Raw genomic sequence first — 23,881 nt, 5'->3', positions numbered from 1 at the left:
TAAGTCTTTCCAAAAATCAAGTTAACACCTGTTTCCTTTACTATTTTCACTCCATCATCATCCCTGTTACCACCACCATTTTATGAGTCTTGTATTTAAAAATTTTAGGCATAAGAGTGGGATAAAGGTTAACAAATAAACACTTGCATTTTCTCTCCTCATTCTTAATTTTGAACAAGTAAATACTAAAATTTCTGTCAAAGCTCTTCTTATATTTCTCCATTTTGGAAAGGTGACTTAACATCCCATTCCCCCCCACCATTTTCTGTACCTCTTATTGCTGGTATATTTTGTTATAACCAGAGATGGTGAAAGGCAATGCAGTTTGCTTCTACATATCATACATAAATATACTTATAAATCAAATTAAATTGCTCATTTTGGTTTTCCAAACCACCCGTGCCACACAGCACTCGTTCATTTTGAAAGATGCCTTTTAGCCTGTTTCCTTAAGATAGCATTCAGTGCCTTATCTTGTCTCTCTATGCTGAGCCATTCAATAAAATAAACTTCAGATCATCATTTCAGCCTAACACAGTTTGAGAGCTTAAAATTAATAGTATTTTTTTGCCAACGTCCAATATTAAAATGGTGAAATAGAACATTCAAAAGGTCTTTTGCATATAGCAAAAATGTTTACTGTAAATAATGAAGGGGAAATGGTATTATGTTTCTCTAGACTGAAGCAGTTTCAAAACCAAAAATGCCCTAAAATGCAGCTGCAAGCAAAACAGAAGTGAGCAGGGCTGGTTTATTTAAAATCAACAAAATAATCACCAGGAGGCTATTTCACGCCAGAAGACTTAAATGTACATTTAGTACCTTTAAGTATTTCCCTAAAAATGAAACAGCTACTTGAAATAGCACTAATCTGATTGACAGATAAAATAATTGCTTTAAAAACACTTCTGAGTCATTTTGTCCTTACCTGCAGGCATGAACCATTACTGCATGCAGCGACTGCTCCATTTCCTAGCACAGACTTGAACAGGGATCACATCTATCTTACAGAATGTGACTAATAGGGGGATTTGCGATTCCTGAGCTACTTTCCAAAGGACACTCCCTTTTCCACATAACAGGGCACGAAACGCTTCGCCAAGTTCTATTTGCTACCGATGTGAAGGGGCAGGAGCGCGGGGAGCGCGGCAGAACGGCGGGGTCGGTGCGATGCCGCTCGCCTGACAGGCGCGGGCGCGGGGTCTGCACCAGCCAGCCCCGCCGAGATCCGCATGCTGCAGCCCGCCGGGCTCCGGGGCACAGCCTGGCACCCGGAACCCTCGGCCAAAACGCACAAAGCTCGGCCAGAAGGGCAGGCTGGGTGGGCACGGTGCGAGATCCAGCATGCAGCACGCGGACAATGCCAGCAGCCCCGCGGAGGCAGAGGGAGAAGCCCCGCGTTCATGCGGACGGGGATGCGGCCGTACCTTTCTGGAGAGGACGACTTCTCAGAGTTAACTGACATCAGCAGCTCAGTCTTCTGCTTGATTTCTGGAAAAATCAGAAAACGTTCACCACCGACACCGCCTGCCCTCGCCTTCCGGAGGTCTCGCTTCCCTGCGCCCTTTTGTCCGCCGGAGGCCCGGGACGCGGCGCTGTGCGAGGCCGCCCAGCCGCGCTCGGAGGGCCGGGCCCGCGCACATGACCGCGCACGGCGGGCGGAACCATCGCCGAGCGGGGGGCGCCGCTCCGCGCCCGAGCCCGCGGGGGGCATCGCGGGGGCCGCGCCACCGCTGCCGCCGGCGGGGGGGACGCGGGGAGTGCCCGCCGAGGGGAAAAACGCCGAAACAAAGGATTCCCGGCATGGATCGTATTCCCGGGTACCTTGCTAAGAGGTACTGCACACCCGCGAAAGCCTCCAGATCAAAAGCCCTGAAAAATATGGCTCTTTGAATCATTTTTGTCACAAAAAAACGAGGTATCAAATCACTACGTTCACAGACGGGTGAGAAACCAGACGTGGAAAACGCTAGGCACACCTGGATTTTGGTTTTTAGCGGTCTGCCTCTAATGTCCCCAAATACTTTGAAAAGTAATGTTTCATTTTCCTTTTTGTTTTTTTTTTTTTTTTAAGCATCTAGTAATTCATCCAGAGGGTGGTTGGGCACTGGAACAGGCTCCCCAGAGCAGTGGTCACAGCGCCAGCCCGACAGAGTTCAATAAACGCTTGGACAATGCTCTCGGGCACGTGGGGTGACTTGGGAATGGTGCTGTGCAGGGCTGGGAGTTGGGCTTCACGATCCCGGTGGGTTCCTTCCACCTCAGCACATTCTGTGATTCTGTGATCACCAGTCCAGCACTTGTAAGGCCTGGGCTGGTACCTCGTTCCCAAAATGCTGGCACAACACCCCGGCACAGACACGCAGCGTGCTGTCACCAAGGGGAGATGCACCCTGCCACTCACTTCACAAGATCCTGTCGAAGCAGAACAGAGACTGCTGAAAAGTGAATTCACCAGGTGCTCTGGAGTCAAGGTTTGTGACCCAAGAAAACCGAAAGAACAAAGTCAGGGATGTGAGCCTCATTCTAAGACCATATCCTCGCCAGAGACCGTAGTGCCACCTATGGTAATACTGGCAAGACCTGAGCAACACTATGGCCACTTGTTAACAGCCACAGTAAACGTGAACTGTTTGGGATTAACCATTCCACAATGGAAGACCTTCAACCTGACTTTTCTTCCTCTCTTCATACATATCTCAGGTCCAAAGCCACATAAATTTCTGAAAACAGAAGAAGAAAAGCTGGGTAACTAGATTTGTTACATTTTTTTTTTTCAACTACATATTTTACAAAAATACTATTACTATCTCACTGAGTTTATCACTCTCATGCTCTGGTGGAAGGCTTGCAAGCTAGCAAGTGATCATCACCTTTTCAGGCATATGCCACTTGTTCTTCCCAAAACATACTGATCAGAGGAACCTCCTGGAAGTATCTCAGTTCTCACATCCAAAGTAGATGCTTCTCAGATCTTTACAAACATGTCTGTGAAATGTCAGTATGTTCACAACTGGCTCCACTACATGACTGCAAGTACCATAAAAAACTTCTTTTACCATTGTCCGTCCCAGGCAGCAAGTGCTCCTACAGTCACAGCTGCCAGGATACTTCTCTGCACACCCAGACTCACAACCCAATGCAGGGATGAACTAAAGTTTATTTCCCTGCCACAGATCCTTGACTGACTATAAATATGGTCCCCAACTTCAAAGTCCAACAAATGTTTAATTCCTTCCGGAGATGCTTAAAAATGAAAATTGATTACATAAACAGATATTAACAAGGCAGGATTTTATAGTAAAACAAAATTCACAGAGTTTGGAACAAAGTGTTCAAATTATTTATTCCATAAGTAAGCCTATGTTTGCAATGGATGTCTAGAGATTATTATACTAAGACTTTATTGCTAACAGTACACTACATGATGTTAAAAACAAATCCAAGATATAAGTTACTTCACTGCAAACTCTGAGCCCCTGGATTCTCTACAAGATGCACAGACATTTCTCTATGATGGTATTAAAGCACAAAATTTAATTTTACATTTAGTAACCAAGTGACAACAAAGACTTATTTAATATAGCTGCAAGAAGAATTTAAATAAAATGAGACCTCATTGGAAAAAAAAAAACCTCTAATGTTCTAATGAGCATTCTACTCCACAATTAGATAACACTTTCATTACAAGGTTTTGGGATTTTACTTTCCTGTTTGTCTTCTGTCAATTTGAAATACTTTCTTAATTGGGATTTACCAATCTTCTGTCTCTGCTACCTGAGATTTTTGAAAGTGGAGCCCTTTTGTTAATTTTTAAAAACAAATCTGTACCTTTACACATCCATACAGCACCAGCAAACTCAGGCTGATACCATCACTATCACTCCTCATACAAAACTGATCATGGGAATATCACCAAAATAAGACACATGAGTTTTACACTAATGCCTGTAGGCCATAAGAGAATAATGGCTGCAGAAATAGCAATGTTCTCATTTGCTTGTTTTGATTATTTATAAATTACATATCCATAATTCTGGGATCATTTACAGAATTTATTAGAACTTAGAAATTGCATCCCAAGTCCAAATAACACAACAGAAAAATCCCTTCAAACTGCAGTCACCATAGCACCACTCTACCAGCCCTTGCGTCCAGAAGAATGCAAATTACAGCAGTATTTGTTAAACTCAAAGTAACAGAAAAAGAAAAGAGAGGGAAAAGGAAAGTTTAACAATTGAACAGCTCTTCCTGGAGGTTTCTTGTTTCAAGACCCTCCAACCTAACACACAACTAACACTTCCACTTTCAGTTTACCTCAAGTACAGTGCCACAAAGGCAAATGCTGGGCTGTTCAGGACCTACACTTCTTACAGATTCAAGGAACCACACTTTTAATGGGTTTAATGAGAAGATTCAATAACTGTACTGATCAGCACCCAGAGGTGCAGTGAATCTCTGCTTAGTGAGTAAGCATTTACATCTTGACTGAAGAGTTTTGGGTTGTCCTAATTTCTGAGGCCACCAAAAAGACAGCACTCTACGTAGAACTACAATCAGAACAGATCATAACACTGACTGAATAAAAGTTGAAGATGAATGAAAATTAGAGCTTGCACATTAACTGCAAAGCAGCAGTTAATGCAGTAAATTTTTTCAGCTACAAAATAACAGTAAATTCAGGTATGAGGTAGTATCGTTGTCACCAACTCCTCAATCATTCCATGCACTTCATCAGCCTACTTTGAGTAATTTTGCACTGTGTACAGATCAAGTGGCAGACAACTGGCTCTCAGCCAACGCCTGAGAGAAGCAGATACACTAAGTCTCTAAAGCCATACTATTCAAGCTGTGATTGAATGAAAACAAAAACCAGAACGGCTCTACACTGTCCAAAATGGCTTCCTAATCATCATGATTGTTACTTTTTCAAACCAAAGCAAAGCCGAAACTAACCATAATATTTTTTTTTTTTTTTAGCCTAGATGTTTGCCTCCTCTTATGCATTCAAGTGGAAATTGTTAGACTAGAGAAAAAGGCATCACATGAAGTTAAAGCAAGAAGGCATTTGCTATGCCAAAAAATAAAAAGACCAGAGGCTTGGAAAAATGGAGAAGAGAGTCCTAGAAAGAGAGGCTGGCAGTCTCTAAACTCACAGGGGATTTGTTGGAGAGCATCATACTAAAAGCTCCAAGTAACCTGAAGTTTCCATACCAGATCTAGAACAACCCAGCTCAGAAATTATAAGGGAAGAAACTCTCCACACAGGATGAAGAAGAGAAAGTCTGTTATCTCAGCAGTGTGAAAGAAGAACAAAAAAAAATTGATGTGGGAACTAGGGATCTCTCAGGGATATATACATAATCTGGAAAAAAGAAGAGAGGAGCAGAATTAGCCTGGAGTCTATCAATTAAAAAAAAAAAAACCACACAAGAGCTCTCCACAATAAAAGAAAATAAAAAATCCTAGCTGCTGTTTAAGCACAGATGGAAAAGTGTGGACAAGGTATATGGCACTGCACAAACTGTTCCCTGTGACATATGGGTAGATATCAGAGTCACCACGATTTCAAAGTCAACTGACAGAAGTCACTGTTTCACTAAAAATTTAATCATGTCTACCGCAAACAGATTATCTCAATGGTCTACAACATGTTCATCAGTCAAGAATAAAATATCTTACTGACAGTGCATGTATTAAATTTATCCAGGGCAGAGATCCAGTGTTGCAGAACTCAACTAATACAGCTTCTTCCTCCCACCACCCCTGTGCCTTTTGGGAGCAAAGAGACAAAGTAGCATCTAAACAGAAGTACTTTCAATTTTTTGCAATGTAAACCCTGCCATACAAGTTTCCATACATCCTTTTAAAAATAAATATTATACTAAATAGATGCAAGAAAAATATACTTCATTTTTAATTAATAGGTCGGCTTGTCCACACATTTTGTTAGTCTAATCAGATCATAAACTAGCAGGTTTAGTGCTTTTCTTCCATTTTCTGTGTGGTGTATATGTTTGGACACAAGCTTGAGGTGCTTTTAGCCTTTCTTCTACACTATCTTTAAACATATACTTCCTTATCAATATCCATCCTAGTGTATTCTCCACTGAATTTTCCATCCTTACATCACAGCTACAGCTGCTTGGATCTTACAATTTACCTACAAAACCCTCATCCTGCTGCAAGTTGGCTACTTTCAGTGTTACTGTTAAAAGAAGTCCTGCTTCCCAAATGAACCTATGAAGACAGATCTGAAACTATTAAATCAAATTAATCAAACTGACTGTTCTAAGTAATTTTTCAGCCTTGAAGTCATGAAGTACAGTAGGAACTTTGGTATCAGTAATGTGATTTTAAGTGGATAGATCTGTTTTGAGCTTTGGATAATTGTTGTACATGCTAAAGTGACATGCTAAACAGTACAAAAGGCAATAAATTTAAATTCTTCTGATGAGGCACTGGACCCCAGACAAAATGAGACAGCTTTGCACACAACTTGAGAGGTTCACTGCTTTATATGTTTTAGATCATGTACTTTTAAAATAAATAGTTCTAAAAGACTGCTAGAATCACAGGCCATGTGATTAAAATAGGTTTCAAAATGGCACAAACACAGAACAAAGCCTAAATTTGATAAGCATATGAATACTACATGGGATAGTATTGAAGCATAAAGAGTATAACTGCCCTAAAATAAAATCATCTTCCAGATGTTACTAAGCTTTTGAAGTGAGGAAAAATAGTACTTTTATGGACTTCTTCAGGTCTCTCATGCATAACATTCACCTCAGTACTGATGCACAAGCCAGCAACTGCCTCACTGAAGAATAAGTGACAGAAAAATTAGCTGTTTGCAATCTCCTCTTGAGGAAATTATATTAATATTCTTAGTATAATTCCTCTTCTGTTGTATTGTGGTTTTGTAGCTTATGTTATTTTGGTAATGGTTTGCTCCTGTACCCCTATTTTCCCCAATGGTTTTACCCTTAACAGCCCCTTTCCTTATATGTTAATCTCCTCCTTCTCCCCTAGAGTCAGTCAGCAGAAAACTGCTGATTCATTCCCCTATCCCCTCCCTGGTGTCTTGTCCATTACTCGACTCCCCATCCTACCTATCTAGAACCTTCTACCAAGAGCCAGGGATCCCTCCTGCCTGCCTTCCCCATTGGGGATTGCATCCAGCTATCTCCCCGCTTTCCACTCCCCTAAAAATCCCTCACTGATCCTGGGTGATTCCCTCCCTTGTCTCCTCCCCGCTTTATAAACTGTTGCACCCTGGCCCTCGGGGGTCTCGCCTGGTTGCTCCCCTGAGGTTCACAAAAACCCTTGGGCTTTGCCCCAGAAGAGAGTCAGCCTGTTTCCTTCCGCGGAGGTCGCCAGCCTCTCCTCCCACCAGGGCCAACTGCATAGGCGCTTGGCCCTGAGCCGCTCTCCCAGTTCCATCGGAACGTAGGAGAGTGTCCCCTGCCGCCAGCCGTGTCATCGCTGGCCAGGCTGACCCAAGTGGGTGTTGGGTGGACACGGTGGCACTCTTAAATATGTTAAATATTTCTGCTCAGAGCATGAGGAAATTAGAACTTTTAGGGTTATGCCATACTTGTAATATTAAAATCACCATTTTAAGAAACTTTACTTCCAAATGATAAAGCAAACTCTCTCCTTTCCTAAAGACACATACTGGAAAAAGTCAATAATATTGAAATGCACTTTACATTTTAAACATTTTTGTAAGAGTCGCGTTTTAGTTACTGCTCTGAATGCAAAGCATGTTTTGAAAAAAACATTTCCTTGTCCCACACACAAGTTCTAGGGACCAGATAACAGATACAAAGGGAAGTTTTTTTCTGTACACTGCACAAGTTCAACTACGACTGGGTCCCACTCATGCTCAGCTTGGCAGACAATATCTTGGGAGTCAAGACCTAATGACAGGAAAAAAATTATAGAATTTTTTTTTTAGTCTTTCATTTTCTCTTGCATAAAGGGGAAAATGGATTTACTCAGTATCTACAGGTACATTCAATGGACTTCATGTTAATAGTACTGAGTCTTTTGGGGTTTTTGAGAAACTATATGTTGCATCTGATCTTCTAGTGATCTCAGAGCCACTACCTTTTACATTTCTGATACACTTAAAACTACTGGAACCATATGCTCAGGTAGTTTTAAAGAATATATTCATAGTATTCATATTCACTGTTGTCCTTCTAAACTGTTTTCCATGTTTGAGCTGTGGTTGAAAAATAATACTTTCACAAAATATTCTGAGGAAAACATGTCTTCCTTCAAAATGGCTGCTAGTCCCATTTAGTACCCAAAAGTTAAGTTTACCCTAATTCTTAAAGACAGACATCCTACAGAAATAGAGGCCAAAGCTGCTCTGAAAGACAGTACATACCTTAAATGGCAGTTGTTGCCTTGTTTTTGCAGAAGAAAATGGAAGACTATTTGTTGAAAACTTACAGAACAATGGTATTTCATTCAAGAAAAATAGCAACACCAGCAACAGTACTATCATTTTACAATTTCATTTCACTGAATCTTCACCATGAGGAGGACACAAAAACACGGGATACAGAAAGGAGTGCAGTGAGGTAGGAAGGAAGCACACACCGCAGATCACAAGAGTGAAAACAAGCTTGAGAACATGCACCATACAGTCAAGCTTGTTTCTGCTTCTCCAAAAAGGAAAAAATAACCCAATATGCACAGATTAATTTGCCTTTTACTTGTTTAAATAATTAGTTTCCAAATATATAAATATACATAATTGATGTAAGTTACACCTCTGAATAATTTTTAATGCAGTCAGATTATATATTCATAATTTTGAAGGAAGTTTGTAGATAAATTTGAGGAAGCATTAGATATTTAAGGAAAAAAGCATTACAGTATGCTACAATTACTCAAAAATGGTCCATTATGAACACAGGGAAGCAGAATTACCTATGTTTAACTAGTTAAACATAACTATTAATTTGAATTTCTTTTAGTCATCCACATAACTAAACCTGGTGGACATAATCTGTCATTTGATCTATTGCCAGACTGTAACATTCCCTAATAAAGTGCTTACTGAAACACAAAGGTGACAGGAAGAGGAATTCTTCATTCTTATAGTTCTGCTGGGTCTGGCAGCATTTGCTGTACCAGATGTATGCCCAGCACCACATTGCTCTTCCCTCCCTCCTACCATCTCTGGGCAATAAACAACTCCGACCGAAGTTTCTTTGAAAATCTGTGCTTTTACAACAAGCCACTCTGCAAAGAAAAAAAAAAATTCTTCATTTTGTGTAACTACTTGTCAGATTAAATACCAGGAAGCACACCACAGAAAGCACTATTCACCCCAAATAAATCTGTGCTTGTTATTTCCTAATTATTGATGCATTGAACTTCATTATTTGTAAGTATTTAAGGTTCATGAGAACAGTTCTCTTTGGGGGGGACGGGGCAGAGTTTAGAACATTTCCTAGAGCTGCCAGAAAACAGAAAGCTTATTCTTACAAGTTTATTAATTTTAGGGGAACAAGAACAAACAACAGAACCCAAAATACTCTTAAGTATGTTAAAGCATATCCTTTGTCCTTTTAAAATCAGCTGCCAATTGCTTCCTATTACTAGACAAAAAAACATATGGAAATAGTTGGACACAAGGTAGATAGAGACAGAGTGAATTAAAAACTTATTACTCTGTTAGATAAAACACAGTAAGTCATTTGCTGTATTTTCCAAACCTTGTCTAGAGGCAAGTGGTTTGCTGAGCACTCAGACAGCTTTTCTGCTGATGCTGAAAAGAAATTCAAGTTCCAGCAAAATAATGGGTGTTAGACACCCTCAAACTACATAATTTCTACCATCTTCACTATCTTAACTCAATGGACAGAGTGAATGATTTCTGATTTCTAATCCAAAATACTTCTACCTTATTCCCTTTATATTCTAGAGTACAATTATTACTGTGTTAGGATTCTTCTGATAATAGCATTTTCTTTCAAGTCAATAATTTGCCTAAATGTCTTAAGTGCTGTTCAGATTTTCAACTACTATTATTTTTCTATCATTGGTTATTATGTGCTTTTATTTTTTTACAAAATTCAAGAAAAAAAATAAATTGCTCTAACGTAGAAGAATGACAATTCCAGTTTTAAAGGAAAAACAGGTTTCTATTCATCCAAACTGAGTCAAGCGTATGTTACCTTATAAAGACTAAAGCAGTGACTCATAAAATCTTGCACACACTGATTCCTCCCTCTCCTAGGAGATGAAGCTACATGATTTACCCAAAAGGATTAAATGAGGTCACAGTTATTGAATACATGTCATAACCTTAAACTTCAGGTTAGAATTTCTTATTTTCCAGAATCATTCACTGTTCTAAAAAGCCTCATATCTTTACTTTTCCTTACAAAATTTACAGATCGAAATCCTTACAGTAGAAATACATTTAAATTGAGGTATTTAGCACATTTGCTGTATGCTTTTCAGTATGTTTTTATATTGTGATTATTATCACAGTATCTACACAACTGATTTTTCCAAATATTCTTGCAAGGTTTTTGACATTTCTTATCCAGCAGATCATCAGGGTCTTATATTCTTTGAATTTTCAGATGCAAAGACATTCTCAGCCCTGTTCCTCTAGGACATGAGAAGGACTTGTTTTACCTTTTCCTGGACTCCTAAGAGTACAAGCACTTCTCAGAAAAAGGTCCATCAAAAAAGCACATCATCCAAGCACAAAGCAAGTCAAAAATCTTTCCACTTTAGCAGTGATTTGTGCCCCACTGGGATATGGGCCCACACAGTGATCAGCTCACCCAAAGTCTAAGTCTCTGTCACACTTCATATAAAATCTTCCATATTGTTTATAATAGAGACAAGGGGCAGAATAGGGAAACAAAAAGTGTTTTGCATGATGGTATAAGAGCAAGAGGAGCATCCTCAGCAGCCATTAAAAGTGCCAAAACCAAGATATTGATGCCAGCTGTACCATGCCACACTCACCAAATAACACCATATACACCTGGCTTTACCTCTAGTTCCTACATTTGGACACAGAACAACTCCGGTGTAAATAAGCCTGACCATGTCCACTCAACAGTACAGGCTCAAACCAGTCACCCTTGAATGAAATAGGAAGGATTTGGCTCACAGCAACCTTCCCAATATCAAAGAAACCTTGAAATTCTTTATCTGAGCAGTCAGCTATCCTTCAAGTATGCTCTTTGCAGCTTGTTTCTTGTTGAAAAGACAACTGAAGGGCCAGTGCAAACTCTGAAATCCTGCTCGAGCCTGTCAGACCAACATCAATTACTGCAAGGAAAAGGCTTTGGATCTATGGCACCTGCACACACCTTTGCCATCTCTGAGATAAAGATACAACTGGCAGAAGAAACTTAACATGAAAGCACCACCACTTTCCAGCCACTGGAGATGCACGTGTGCTGACTGCAGCCATCCCTGCCTCTTGCATGTGGATGTGCCTTCCTGCTGCCATCACCACCGACAGCAAGAAAACCCCGAGCCACTGCACGGAAGGAAATCTCTGTCTACTGTAACACACACCCCAGTAACAGATGAAGCTGCAATGATCACACCTGGGAACAAAGGCAATTGATTCTCGTTAATACAGCATCATTTTATTAAATTAGAATTTTAAGTTAAATAAACAGATCTGATCTTAAATTACATCTTGATCAAGTTTAATATTTTGGAAACAGTATCATCAGTAAAGCTGCAACACAGAAAAATTAAATTTCAGAATTATTAGTGGAGATAAAATTGTAACAAGATAAAATTGTAACGATGACAAATTTTAAATACGCATGCAGTGCCCACAAAAGGAGGGACCATCTAATTATATTTCAAGTGTTTTTCTCACATATACCATTTTCACTCTTTAATTGCCAGTGCTCTGGACATAGCAACATGAAAATACTGGGGATTTTTCTACTGGGCTTCTCCCTAGTGCAATGGATATAGCAGTAACACAGAAAGTATTTCCTTAAACAAAAACCCAACATGGATAACTTGGCACTCAGCCAGCTGACACTTCCCATTTTGTAAGGAACGGAAATACCTTTACTTCTTCAGATGCCTGTCTTTGTGAAGTCTGAATGTAATTACCACATAATACATATATGTACTGAGTATCTGTAATTGGAAATATTGAAAAGGACATACTATGTTCACAAAAAAAGGAAAGAGAAAATATAAGGTGTTTCCAGGTAAGGGAATGCTATGAAAGCCTTCTAGTCCTGAAGGACTTCTATTAGGAATATTTTTAATTGTATAGATAAAATATACATCATGCATGCAAATACATGTCAAAATATCCCCTTGCTTTGTTTTTGCTCTGTTCTTCAAAGAAATTGGATGATTTAAAGAAAAAAACAAACATACATATGCAACAACAATAAATGAAGTGGAATCTGGAGAAATATCTATAAATTTTTGCTGCAAGACATGAGAAAAGGAAGAAGACGTTTTTTAAAATCTGATCAGAATAAAATTCTGGCTACTAAGGGCAAAATATTTTTATAAGAAAGAAGAGAGTTGAAAGCAACCCCAATAAGGGAGGTATTTACATAAAACGGAGGTTTGTCCAGATCTGATGAGATCTGAACCTGCAATTAGTAAAGCTATTTAGATCTGTGCTGCTTGCCTTTTTTTCCTGTTGTTCATTAATATCTCATCTACATTGTATCATAATCAGCCATTGCTGATGTAAAATTACAAGTGTTCTTGGCTGGCCTCAAAACTACCTCTTAAACATTAAGACTTTCAAGGTTTTTTTTTAGCTCTACTTCTTTTCTTTTCACACCCTCTCCTCTTCTCCATCTGACTTCCCCATCACTTATTCAGCGATCACATGAGAAACTTGCTATTGTCTTGCCTAAAAGCTGGCTACAAATAGTTTCTTCTGTAGTGAAGACACGGGATGTAGGTGGCGAGAAATCACCCTCCGCTCTGCTAACGTGCGGTGATGTCACGGCCCTCTGGTACCTCCCACCTTCTCCTGGATGACACGGCGCAGATTTGATTGAGCGATGCTGCTGCAGTGCAGGACATCAGCCAGCCTGTCCCCAGCCTTCTCCTCCCTGCACCCCTTGTACCAGCGCTGGGGGCTGCTGTGACTGACCCAGCACATGGCATCGCTGCCACGTGCCCGAACCCAGCCGACGGCATCTTCAAACCAGCAACTCAGGACTTCTACACGTGCCGGTCTTTCCCCACACCCATGAGGCAGAGACTTCACTGCTGGCAAGACAGGTTTTTAACAACACAATCCTAGGTTTGGCAGTTGTTAGAGCAACATTTAAACAATATACCATGCTGTACAGGCAGCCAACAGTATCAGTTACGTCTTTCATAAAAATAAAACCCTACTGAACTAAAAGAAACTGTTTTTGAAACTGACCAATGCAGATAATCACAAAGACATCAAAAGGAAAAAGAAAATGGGAAGACAGATTGGCAGATAACACTCTACCTACTATTTTAGATTTTGCTGAGGACTCAGAGCAAGGGTACAACCTTAGAGCATTTCCCTTTATATAAACACAGGCAAACAAACTGAAAACCTTGTTGAATAAAATAAAAAACTTGATGAAAGAGCATGGAAAGTTGTACTGTCTGAATTCCCTTCCAGTTTCACTATCCTATTCACCAATCCCTAAAGTATCTAAGTTTACAGTCACAGAAGATACATACTTGAAAATCAGATTAATCATGTTTCAACAGGACTGGCAAGTCTAGCCCAGACAAACCTCATCAATGATCATCTTGGCTCCCATACAAGGAAGGAAATACACTTTAAAGATTATATATATATGTTAAGTGCACCTACCACTTCACCCTACCTTTGGGAAACATGGAATGTGACTACATTTATACAATCTTTATTTGCTCCTGGTATTTAACACCGATAATGAGAAACTATGAATAAGCATCACAAGAAGAGACCATGTAACAAATTGATTCTAAATGTGATTTTCCTAAGTTATGAGAATCACCAATATAGCTTCAAATGATAATTAGTAACTACATGAAGGAAAAGAAATTAAAAAGAGTACAAAGACTGTTGGGAAAATGGGCGGAAATCACTGAGAGCAGAAAAAAATGAAGCAATAGAAAAATACAGCAAAATTTCTGGAAGAAAGAGAAGGAACATTGACAGAGAAAAGGTATGTTGCCAAGGCAAAAATAGACAGCTGAAGACAGTAGACAAAAAAGGGTGAGAAAGCTCAGGAGAGTGTAGGAAGAAAACCAAACTGAAAAAAATGAGGACTAAAACTTGCATGGGAAAACACTAAATGCGGCAAATGTGTTCAAGTGAGCTGGTGTTTGTTAGGGAGAAGGACAATGAGCACCTCGAATATTTTAAGGAAGACTTTTCTTAAAGTGTGTATGTGTATTCTTAAATGTGTGCTTTTCTATGCAGTGACTACAAGGATACCACAGAATATGCACTGGAAAATAACACTTGCTTTCCACCCAAAAGGACATAACAGTAAGGTCATTACTACTCTCCCCCCAGGGCTGCACTGCTGCTTCTACTCAAACAAGCAACTGCAAGAGCAGCTGAGGAAACGGCAGATCTGCAAGTTGCACCCATCACCTTATATTTAAAACCATGTTTTGGACATTTCGATACACTGGAAAATGTGGTATCTTGAGTACAATTTAACCTGACTTTAAGAGAGTACAAAGTGTATTAAGAGAACCTGCAGCATCTATTTTTTTACATTGGAAATTCAGTGTTGTGAATAAGGCAGTATAATAACATCATGGAAACAAGAAGTAAAACATACATTTAAAAACTGGATTTTCTTCAGAGTTTTGATTGGTTATTCTTCATGCTTATTATATAGAAGACTAGGAAAAAGAGCTTGATTTTTTATTTTTTTATGCAACACCCACAAATTGTTACGTTAAAGTTGGAAAAACTTCCCATCAAAGTGAGTCAGCAAACCATTCCTCCAACGAGAATAAAAAGAAGGGTAAGACTTAACATTGCCTTGGTTTATTTTTACTTAGAAATATCATTAGAAAAAATGATTGAAAGTGATAAAATATTCAGATTTTATCCCTCTAGGATAATTATTAAGATTATTTCATCCCTCTGTTAAAATGCTTGAGAAAGCACATAAGGGAACTAGATATAGAAAAGGCCACGTCCAGAGAAGTGTAAATTAAATTATTTTACGTTAAGCTTGTCTATGTCCAACAGTCCTCTTAAAAATCTAGCTGGAACAGTTGTAAACCCTACTAAACCCAGTATTTGCAGGTGTATAAACCCCTAGCATACTGTCAAGACTATTGAGGATATCAGCATTATTTTTAAGAGGGGAAAAAATGGCTTTCCTACAATTCTACTCGTTCCACTGACTGAATAGGCACAATGACAGTTCTCAGCCACTAACTTTTAGACAGATTAAACAAATTCTGCCTACTAGTGTCTTCATCTGAGTTACCAAGCTCCTTTTACCATAGGCAGGGAAATTGCCTGTGTTGAGAGTTCAACTCATTACTTGGTTAATCTAATCCCAAATAGGCTGAATCTCCCCAGGTACCAGCATCTCCCCACCAGCAATAAAGAAGTCTGTGTAACCAGATAGAATGTGGATGCCTACACTGAAGACAGCCACATGAGAACAAGTGAATCCCACTTTTAATGTACAGATTCAGACAGTTGTATGAATTCATATAATCTTCACCCATTTGGTTACCGACTTCTACTGTCATTACTGCCACTGTGGGATTAAAATATCACTTATCACCCATCTTTGTAAATTAATAACACTAAATCACTTTCTTTCTATAGGGTATAAATAGGGAAAGAAGGCTATGGTTTGGATGGTTTTTTAGTTTGTTGAACACAGTCAGTCAGCTGTTCGGTTTTTTAAACTGCTGTTATTGACTGCAATCCAAACATGATAAACTTTAGAACAGGTACTAATATACCTCCAGTAACACATAAATCCCCTTACACAGACACAAGTCATCAATCACATTAACATTTCATCTTCATTGAAAAAGGAAATAACATGGATATGAAAGTTTGAAAAAACACCCAACTAACCAGAGAGAGTATCAGTAGAGAAAAAGTGGAGTGCTTAAAAAAGTTTGAAGAAAATTGTAAGAATACATAGGCATGTTGGCTGAGAAAAATAATTTTTTAAAAGTAGACAGGGAAAAACAAAGAAATTTCTGTTGTATTTTGTTGTTATCATCACTCTTGTATTTATGCAAAGAAATAAAAGTGCTAATTATTTTTTTAGGTACCACGGCAAGATAGACAAGGAAGTAAACAACAGCACAGGTAAATTTAAATACTGATAGAAATGCACTCAGGCTGATAGAGTTAAATGGGATAAATCTAAGCAGATATATTTGTGGATTAAGAGACACATACAGGACTGTAAAAACATTTTCAGACCTATAATGCCCCTAATCTCTATTCATATGAAACTCCTGGTTACCAAGCCAAATGTTTAAAACCTGTGGTGGGTAAAGGCCATTATAGAGTTATTATTTTTATTTACTGTCCTAGAAAATTTAAAATTTCAGAGGCAATAAATATATTGCTACTGTTGGCAGCACAACAGAATTATCTATGTAGTTACTGTGTTGTTTCCAGAGCATGTGCTCCAGAAAAGGTATGGCCACAGTCTATGTTCTGCAGCCAGGGCCAGGCTCTGAAAAACTCTGGATGCTGCCACAGTTACAGCAACCACTATGGACCCTTTTCAACTCAGTTGTGCATGTTTTGGGTGTTTTGGTTTTTTTTGTTTTTTTTTTTTTTAACTTTGAAGCTAGTAGCACACTATCTCTTCACATACAAGCATGTGAATTCTGACAGAAGACAAAATTTTAGACATGCAGCAGGTCCAAGGAACAGAATCCTCATCAGAAAAACTGAAGCATCTTATAATAGAGCACATTTTAGCAAACATCACTTGAAGAGTGGCTGATCAGAACAGTTAAACGTAGAAGACTTAATCCTGTAACCATTCCATGAACTAAGGCTTCAACAAATCTACTAACAGGGAGCTGAATGATAGAATAAAATCGAATCTTCCACAGTCCAAGTAACAGGCAGGCAAAAGAGAAATAGGTCAATCAACAAAGATCTCATCTTTTGCTGTGTGGCAAAATCTATCCCAGAGAGCTGACATGTAGTGTTTTTTGTTCTGAAATACCAGTTTTATAATAAATGTTTATATTAAAATAAATAATGCAACATTTTAAAATATAAATATACAGTTAGAATTCAAACCAAGAGTGTGATCATTAAAGTGAAAATATTACCTAAATTATAGCTAGCTTTTATTATTAAACCATGTCACAAAGTATAAATTATTTTATTCTGCCAATTAACCTGCAGTGTCAGACCACTGAAATATCTTTAAAGAAGCTAATGAGAGGCTGTCTAGCACAGGTTGGCTTATGCCTGGCACACTGCCACGCATACAGATTGGCACCAGAGCAGCTTAAATTACCTCTCCATTACACTCCTGACGATAGTATGCACATACTGAGTGTCCAAGCAAGAATAAATGCATGAGATAATCAGAGTTTAAAAACGAATACACACAAAATACAACTATACCCTAACTACTTTCTGTGCATTTTTGGCACAGCACCCACAAAAATTAGTTAACTGGAGGATAATTGCATGAGTTTTTTTCCCTCTACTCTTTTTTTCCTTTTTTGTTTTTTTGGTTGGGGTTTTTTTTTAACTTCTCCTCTGAGATGGGGACATCAGTATTTTGCAAAACAGCCTGAAAGAGCAAAGGGTTCACACAGGTGTGGGATTTTTAGTCATTGCAAGTCATTTAAGTCATTGCAAAATACCAGAAATGCCTAACTTGACCATTTGGCCCTAATTGTAGAGGGCTGGTGCATGTGCAACTGGGGCAGAGCCTTTTTTTGCCTCCTCCCTCTTGCCCTTGGGAAGACACAACAGTCAAATATTCAAGACTGCTGCTAATGTCACAAAATTTGCCTTAAGTGTTTCAAAGCTCAGAGGCAAGATTTGTCCCCCTTTGCCAATCAAGGAGGTTTTGGCAATGCTAAAACAGGCACAAGTGTGAGACCAAAATGTAACCACACTTAGGGGGTAGCTAGCAGAGATAAAATCCTGCATATCATTAGCTGCTAACACATACTAAAAGCAAACATGTGATCTGCATGTATTTACTCACGTGTGGTGTCATTAATCACAATCCCACTTTAAGCCCTCTGTCAGGCTTTTACTCATCTTTCCTTACTTCATTGAGAGTATGTAGTCTTGAATCATATCAAGGATTCCTCTTTTTTTGTCTTGTCCTTAAGACTATTTTTGTATACCAAATAGACTATCTATATATTTTAAGCTGTGTGTTAACATATTAAGATCTGCCCAAAGAGAATGTGCTCAGAGAACACATGTTTTAAGCTACTAGTCTCCTTTATATTGTTCATTTTCTCAAATAGCTTCGTTACATGGTGGCATTGTTGTGACTGGCTCACAAAACAGCCACTTTCTACTAAAAATGAAAATAATAAGTAAATTGTTATGTATGAATGAGGAAAACAAGCTGAATAGCTGTGTTTTCCATTTTTAAACACAAAGCTATGTATCCCACAAGTACCTGAAAATATTGCTCCTGATTAAGTCATATTTACTTCAGTGTGCCTGACCCTGTCAGTCAGTCTGGTGTTGAAGAGCTCACAGCAGGTTTCACCACATGTTTCCAATGCTGAGACAAGAACCATTTCAGTCTTGCTATACCCACAGAGCTAGACTGGCTCTCTAGAAGAGGAGGACATGTTCATCACTGACCTGGGTTCTGCCCTGTAACACTCATTCTGACAAAGTACAATGAAAACATTCATTAGTTTGTCAGAGAGGAAAAAGGGTTGAAATCAGTATTTTATTACAGTCCATGTTTAAATCCCTCTAGTAATCCCTCTTCCTTTGCAGTCTGCTTTACTGTTCAAAAAAAATCCTTAGTCATCTTTTTCCTGCGGCATTCCTCAGAGCAGACTGATTATAATACTGCCTTCTCTCTCTTTGTAAGCAAAACACTGTAGAGGACACTTGGCACTGATGATGCTCTTGAAGTACTGCTTTCCTCTCATCTCAGAGACAGCTGTACTGCACACAGTTCCTCAAAAAACCACAGTCATGACCAATAAGTACCAGGATATATTTGTGGTTTATTGACACAACACTGTTAAGTTCATTTGAAATTCAAAATGCACATTTTTCCAGTGACTATGGAAAGTGTCAGCTGTTAGGGAGATCCCAGACATGTTTCCCTTTTGAGGACTATTGTACTGTCTTCCAACTCACATCACTTTTTTTCTTTGCACATTACTAAGAACTTTCTGTACCTTCACAAAGAAATGCTAGGATAAGCATGTTCCAAATACCTACATTATGGTATTGAAGCCTTTTTGAGATACATTTTCATGCTAAGTCCTTATTTTTACCTCCTACAGCATTACAGCCATGGAGCATTTGTGACAGACTTCAAAACCTACTAAGACTCCAGTTTTTCATATTCTAGCTCCAACACTGCCATCAGACACAATTCACAGAAAACACTCAGGATCCCCTCTACACCAGGCAAGCATCTTATATAATAATGAAATATTCTTACACAGAGTTTACATTACATTACCCTCAGATAGGGTTAGAACATACTGTTCCATATAAAAACAGAGACAAGACTGCTTCCCTGAATGAAGAGCTTATGGGCTAAGAATACAAGGAGTATACCATGGGGGAAGAGAAGGCAAGCATGGCAAGATAAAAACATTTATAAGTGCATCTACACAACTAACATCATTAGAGTAAAGCAATTGCCAACCAAATCCATCATCTCCTCAACTCCTTATGGCTATGATGGCAAGAAATGGCTAAGGAGGTTGAAAAAGATGAGTGCAGCAGCTACAAATGTTCGTGATGAAGGGTATTTATAGGACAGGAACACCACAGGAAGAAGAATGGAGCATTTACAGGAGATAAGGAATGAGTGGGCAAGGTTTACAATGCTGACAGGTATGAACAGACAGATGATGCAATCAGATTTGCACATGAGGGAGGAACACAGTGGGCAAGTGCAGATAATAGAGAAAAAATAATCTGGCTCAGTTTAGAGCAAATAATGACAAAGATCATCAGCAAATGCTGATGAAGAAATTTTGAACGGATACTTCAGTCAAAATAAGGAATAGAATTCATTGTGTCTGCTTCCTGGAAGGACTCAAAGAGATGATCCTACAGGGATCGAGTTGGGAGATAATGTATATATATTTCCATTCTCACATAAATTCTTCTACCTGCTTGAGAAGCTGCCTTTTAGCATATAAATATATTTTATTGCTCCCAGCCTCAATTAAGATGCTTTTCTGCATTTTGTATTTTAAGTCACAGCACAATATCACGCACTCCAGGGTTTTTTGGGGGTTGGGGGGGGGGGAGTTTTCTTAATTCTTTTAAGGGCTTTCATGATTCCATACCAACTTCATATGGAATGAACAGCAGTCTAACACAACTTCATCTACAATATGTTATCTTTAGCAGCACAGTGTCCTTTAACATATGGAATTAATGTTATGCAAAATTTGAAGAAGGGATTGGTAATAATCTTGCTGCAATGCCTCTGAAAGGAGGAATGGGAAAATACTATGAATTAAATGACTGTGTCTTCTAGAACCATGTAGTTTAAAATACCTTCCTGTTATTGGTTTCATGACTTCACTAGATGACAAAACTATATTGATTTCTTAAATAAATGTGCATTTCTTTAAATCTCTATTGAAGTCTCTATTCACTTAATTATATGCCTGAATAGTAGGATATCTCAGTATTACTTAACCTTTAAAAACATGGTACTTACATTTAACACTATAGATATCTGCTTTTTGCCTCTAAGTACGCATCAATATAGAGAAACTGCTACTGTTCATTTATATTCTAATGTTTTCTTTAATCACACATTTCTGTATCATGAAGTGGGCAACTGCACAGCGCCACTGACTGCTAGTAATTATCAACAATGTCACATGACCAGTCACCATTTTCTTTCTGCAGCTGAACCCAAAACACAAAAGATGCTAAATCACTCAACTAGATCTCCAAAAGATGATCACAGGTCTCTTTCCCAGATTCTTCAATAACTACAGAGATCAAAGTAGCCTTCACCCACTCTAATTCTGAATCTACTCAATCTAAGAGGGTGCTAAGCATCAACTTGAAGGACAAATTTGGCATGCAGAACTTCTAACTTTATGTGGCTTGCCAAATCATGCAGAAGAAAGGTTAAACAACTTTATCTATATCTATCTTTAAAAAAAAACCAAAAAAATCAAAGGTCATACACCAAATGCTTTTCTAGAAAGAAACAGCAGCTAATAAATGAAGATCAAAACCTTTTTTGTCTATTGACTGCTTTTCTTCTCATTCTTGAGCAGAAAGTCCTGTTTCAAGTCAAATTATGCTAATTAAATGTAATGATCTCATAACATTATCACTGTCAAAAGCACTACCTGCTCACTGAGAAGAGCCCCCAAAGACTTAAAATTGTTACAGTCATCAGCACATGGATGAGTGTGTAATCATCAGGGCAAACCAGTTGAAGGTCCTTGCTTTTCTACCTTCAAGACAATAGATTAAAACTAGTTCAAGAAGAACAGATCTAGAAGTGAGAAAAATAACATAGAATGAAGTTACTCAAACCACTGAGTCTTCAGTGCAGCTGACAGAGATATCTAAGTCTTAGGGATATCTGCAACATTTATGTCAAGAAGTTTATGTAGATTCTAATGGCTTTATGTTTGCATGTAGTCTGCATACAACCCTGAATCTCAGAAGGTCCTACCTCTTCAATGAGGTCTTAACTGACCAGTGTATTTAATCTATATTCCATTAAAAATAAAGAAGGTAAGTAAAAAGGCAGAAATATAACTTCTGAAACCTAGTGGGACAGGGTTTCACAGGATAATGCTTTAATATTTGTAGTTCATCAGTCAAAACATGGAAGGCATATTTAAGGGAATTCATTTTCAAAGCAATACTTCCTGTAATTACATAAAAATAAATTGACTATTATATATTTAATCATTTCAGTCAAAGAATACAGTAACACAGAATTGTCATTCTTTTTGAATTAAATATCACAAGCAATCCCCAGACTTGGGGTTGTGCTTGAGGCATTTTTTCTTATGGGAAGGGCACGTCTCAAAATTCAGAACCGCTGATACTGATGAGGGAGTTCATGAGTTACCCAGAGTGAGAAATGTCCAACAGGGCTTCAAGAGCCCTCAGCCCATAATTTCTTTCAAGAAGGCAGAACAAGAAAGAATATAAAGCCTACTAAGAGGGCAATTTTAGAGAATGCAAAGTATTTTTCTCTGTTGGAGAGCTGGCATATGGTGAGCTATCACAATGTTCAGTATTATTTACAGAAAACAATTACAGAGCTTACCATTATCTGAAAGATAAGTTACTATATCAGGTTTAGACTTCTGCAAAATGAAATACAGGTATAGGGAAAAAAAAATGAAACAAAAAAGAATACATCATTTTCAATGTTGGAACAAAAACCATATATACAATATGATAGGTTAATGTGTCTCTGCAGCCCTGTGTATTGTGCTCTAGGATGACCCTGCTTGGCAGCTCCTGTACAAGTGCCTCTTCCTTATACCAGTGGCTTCCATTCTGAAAGCTGACGTCAATGCCAGCAGGGAAATCCTTCAGATAAATACTTCAAAATAATGAGGTTCAAACCAAAATTTTTCTCTTGCAAGGCAGACTAAAAAGTAAATACTGCTCCAAATTCAAACACCTTGAGAATATTTATAGGAATTTATGTTTTCCCTTTACTTACAGGCTATTATTAGTTAGTTATTTTCTTACCAAAGCACTGGAAAAAAGCTTGCTTTCTCCTACGAGGTATTAGGGCTTCAGGTTTATAACTATACAGTTCATGTAAAAATATTGCTATATAGAAGAACTAACATCTTCAGTCATCTCTAACATAAGTATCAAAGAATAGGAAAAATAAGCAAATAATTTTTAAAACACATATAGTAAAAGATAAATAAAAGCTTTGTCAATCCACATGAACCTGACAAACAATTCCACTTTGGAAATTCTGCAGTAAACAGATCTATCACTTGAAGGCATTAAAAAAAAATAAATAACATTTGTTCTGTTTAAAATATCGCAAGTGTTAAACCCAGATTTTTGATCTGCTTTAGATCTTACAATTAATTCCTGCTTTGATGGAGAACCTGACTGTACAAATATTCAGAGTGCCTAAGACAGTATTTAACTTTCATCTGGTAATTTAATAACTGTAAATGAGATGCACATAAACAAAGAATTTGTTTGGAGAGCCCCATCAGCTGATGTCTGAGATGGGAATGAAAGGTCCCCTTTGTCTACCTAAAAGATTTTCCAAGTGACCTCTAATTTCACTTAAATTGAAAGGAGGAGCCTGAAGCTTTCATGAATCTGAGGTTATATTCCTATGTGACCTTTGCTAAAGACTTTGAATTTACCTAGTGTAAGTTATTACAAAAAACATCTGTTTGTTAAATTTAGAATACCAAATGTGCTATAAGTAACATCAAAAATTAACAACATTTAGAGTCCAAAACAAAATTGTCTGGTTTACTGATGTCTTTCAAATAATGATTCAAGAACACTTGGTTTGAATACATGCATTGCTGCAAGTAGCTAAAAATCAGTACAAGACCGAGATTATAAATCTAATCATTTTCACCTCCTTATATGGATTTATTAAATTACCAAAGGTCTTGATTTCAGTTCATCATTAGCAGCAGCACAATCATATAATGAAGCAAATTCAGA

The 23,881-nt window shown here is 38.2% G+C and overlaps 1 protein-coding gene across 4 annotated transcripts in view; it reads right to left on the bottom strand.

The window, feature by feature from the left end:
- Positions 1–23,881, bottom strand: part of SRPK2 (SRSF protein kinase 2) — a 126,863-nt gene that overhangs the window by 84,818 nt on the left and 18,164 nt on the right. The window contains exon 1 of one of the 4 annotated variants that reach the window (XM_053942678.1): positions 929–993. The exons of the other annotated variants lie outside the window; for them this stretch is intronic. Coding sequence (XP_053798653.1) covers positions 929–969 — 41 coding nt within the window. The 5' untranslated portion in view covers positions 970–993. Of the gene's footprint in view, positions 1–928; positions 994–23,881 lie in introns of those variants that run through there. 4 annotated transcript variants of the gene reach the window in all.

The sequence above is a fragment of the Vidua chalybeata genome, chromosome 5, assembly GCF_026979565.1.
Source record: "Vidua chalybeata isolate OUT-0048 chromosome 5, bVidCha1 merged haplotype, whole genome shotgun sequence".
NCBI lineage: Eukaryota > Metazoa > Chordata > Aves > Passeriformes > Viduidae > Vidua > Vidua chalybeata.
The sequence above is the reverse complement of the archived record's forward strand: the minus strand, read 5'-3'. Positions and strand labels throughout refer to the sequence as shown.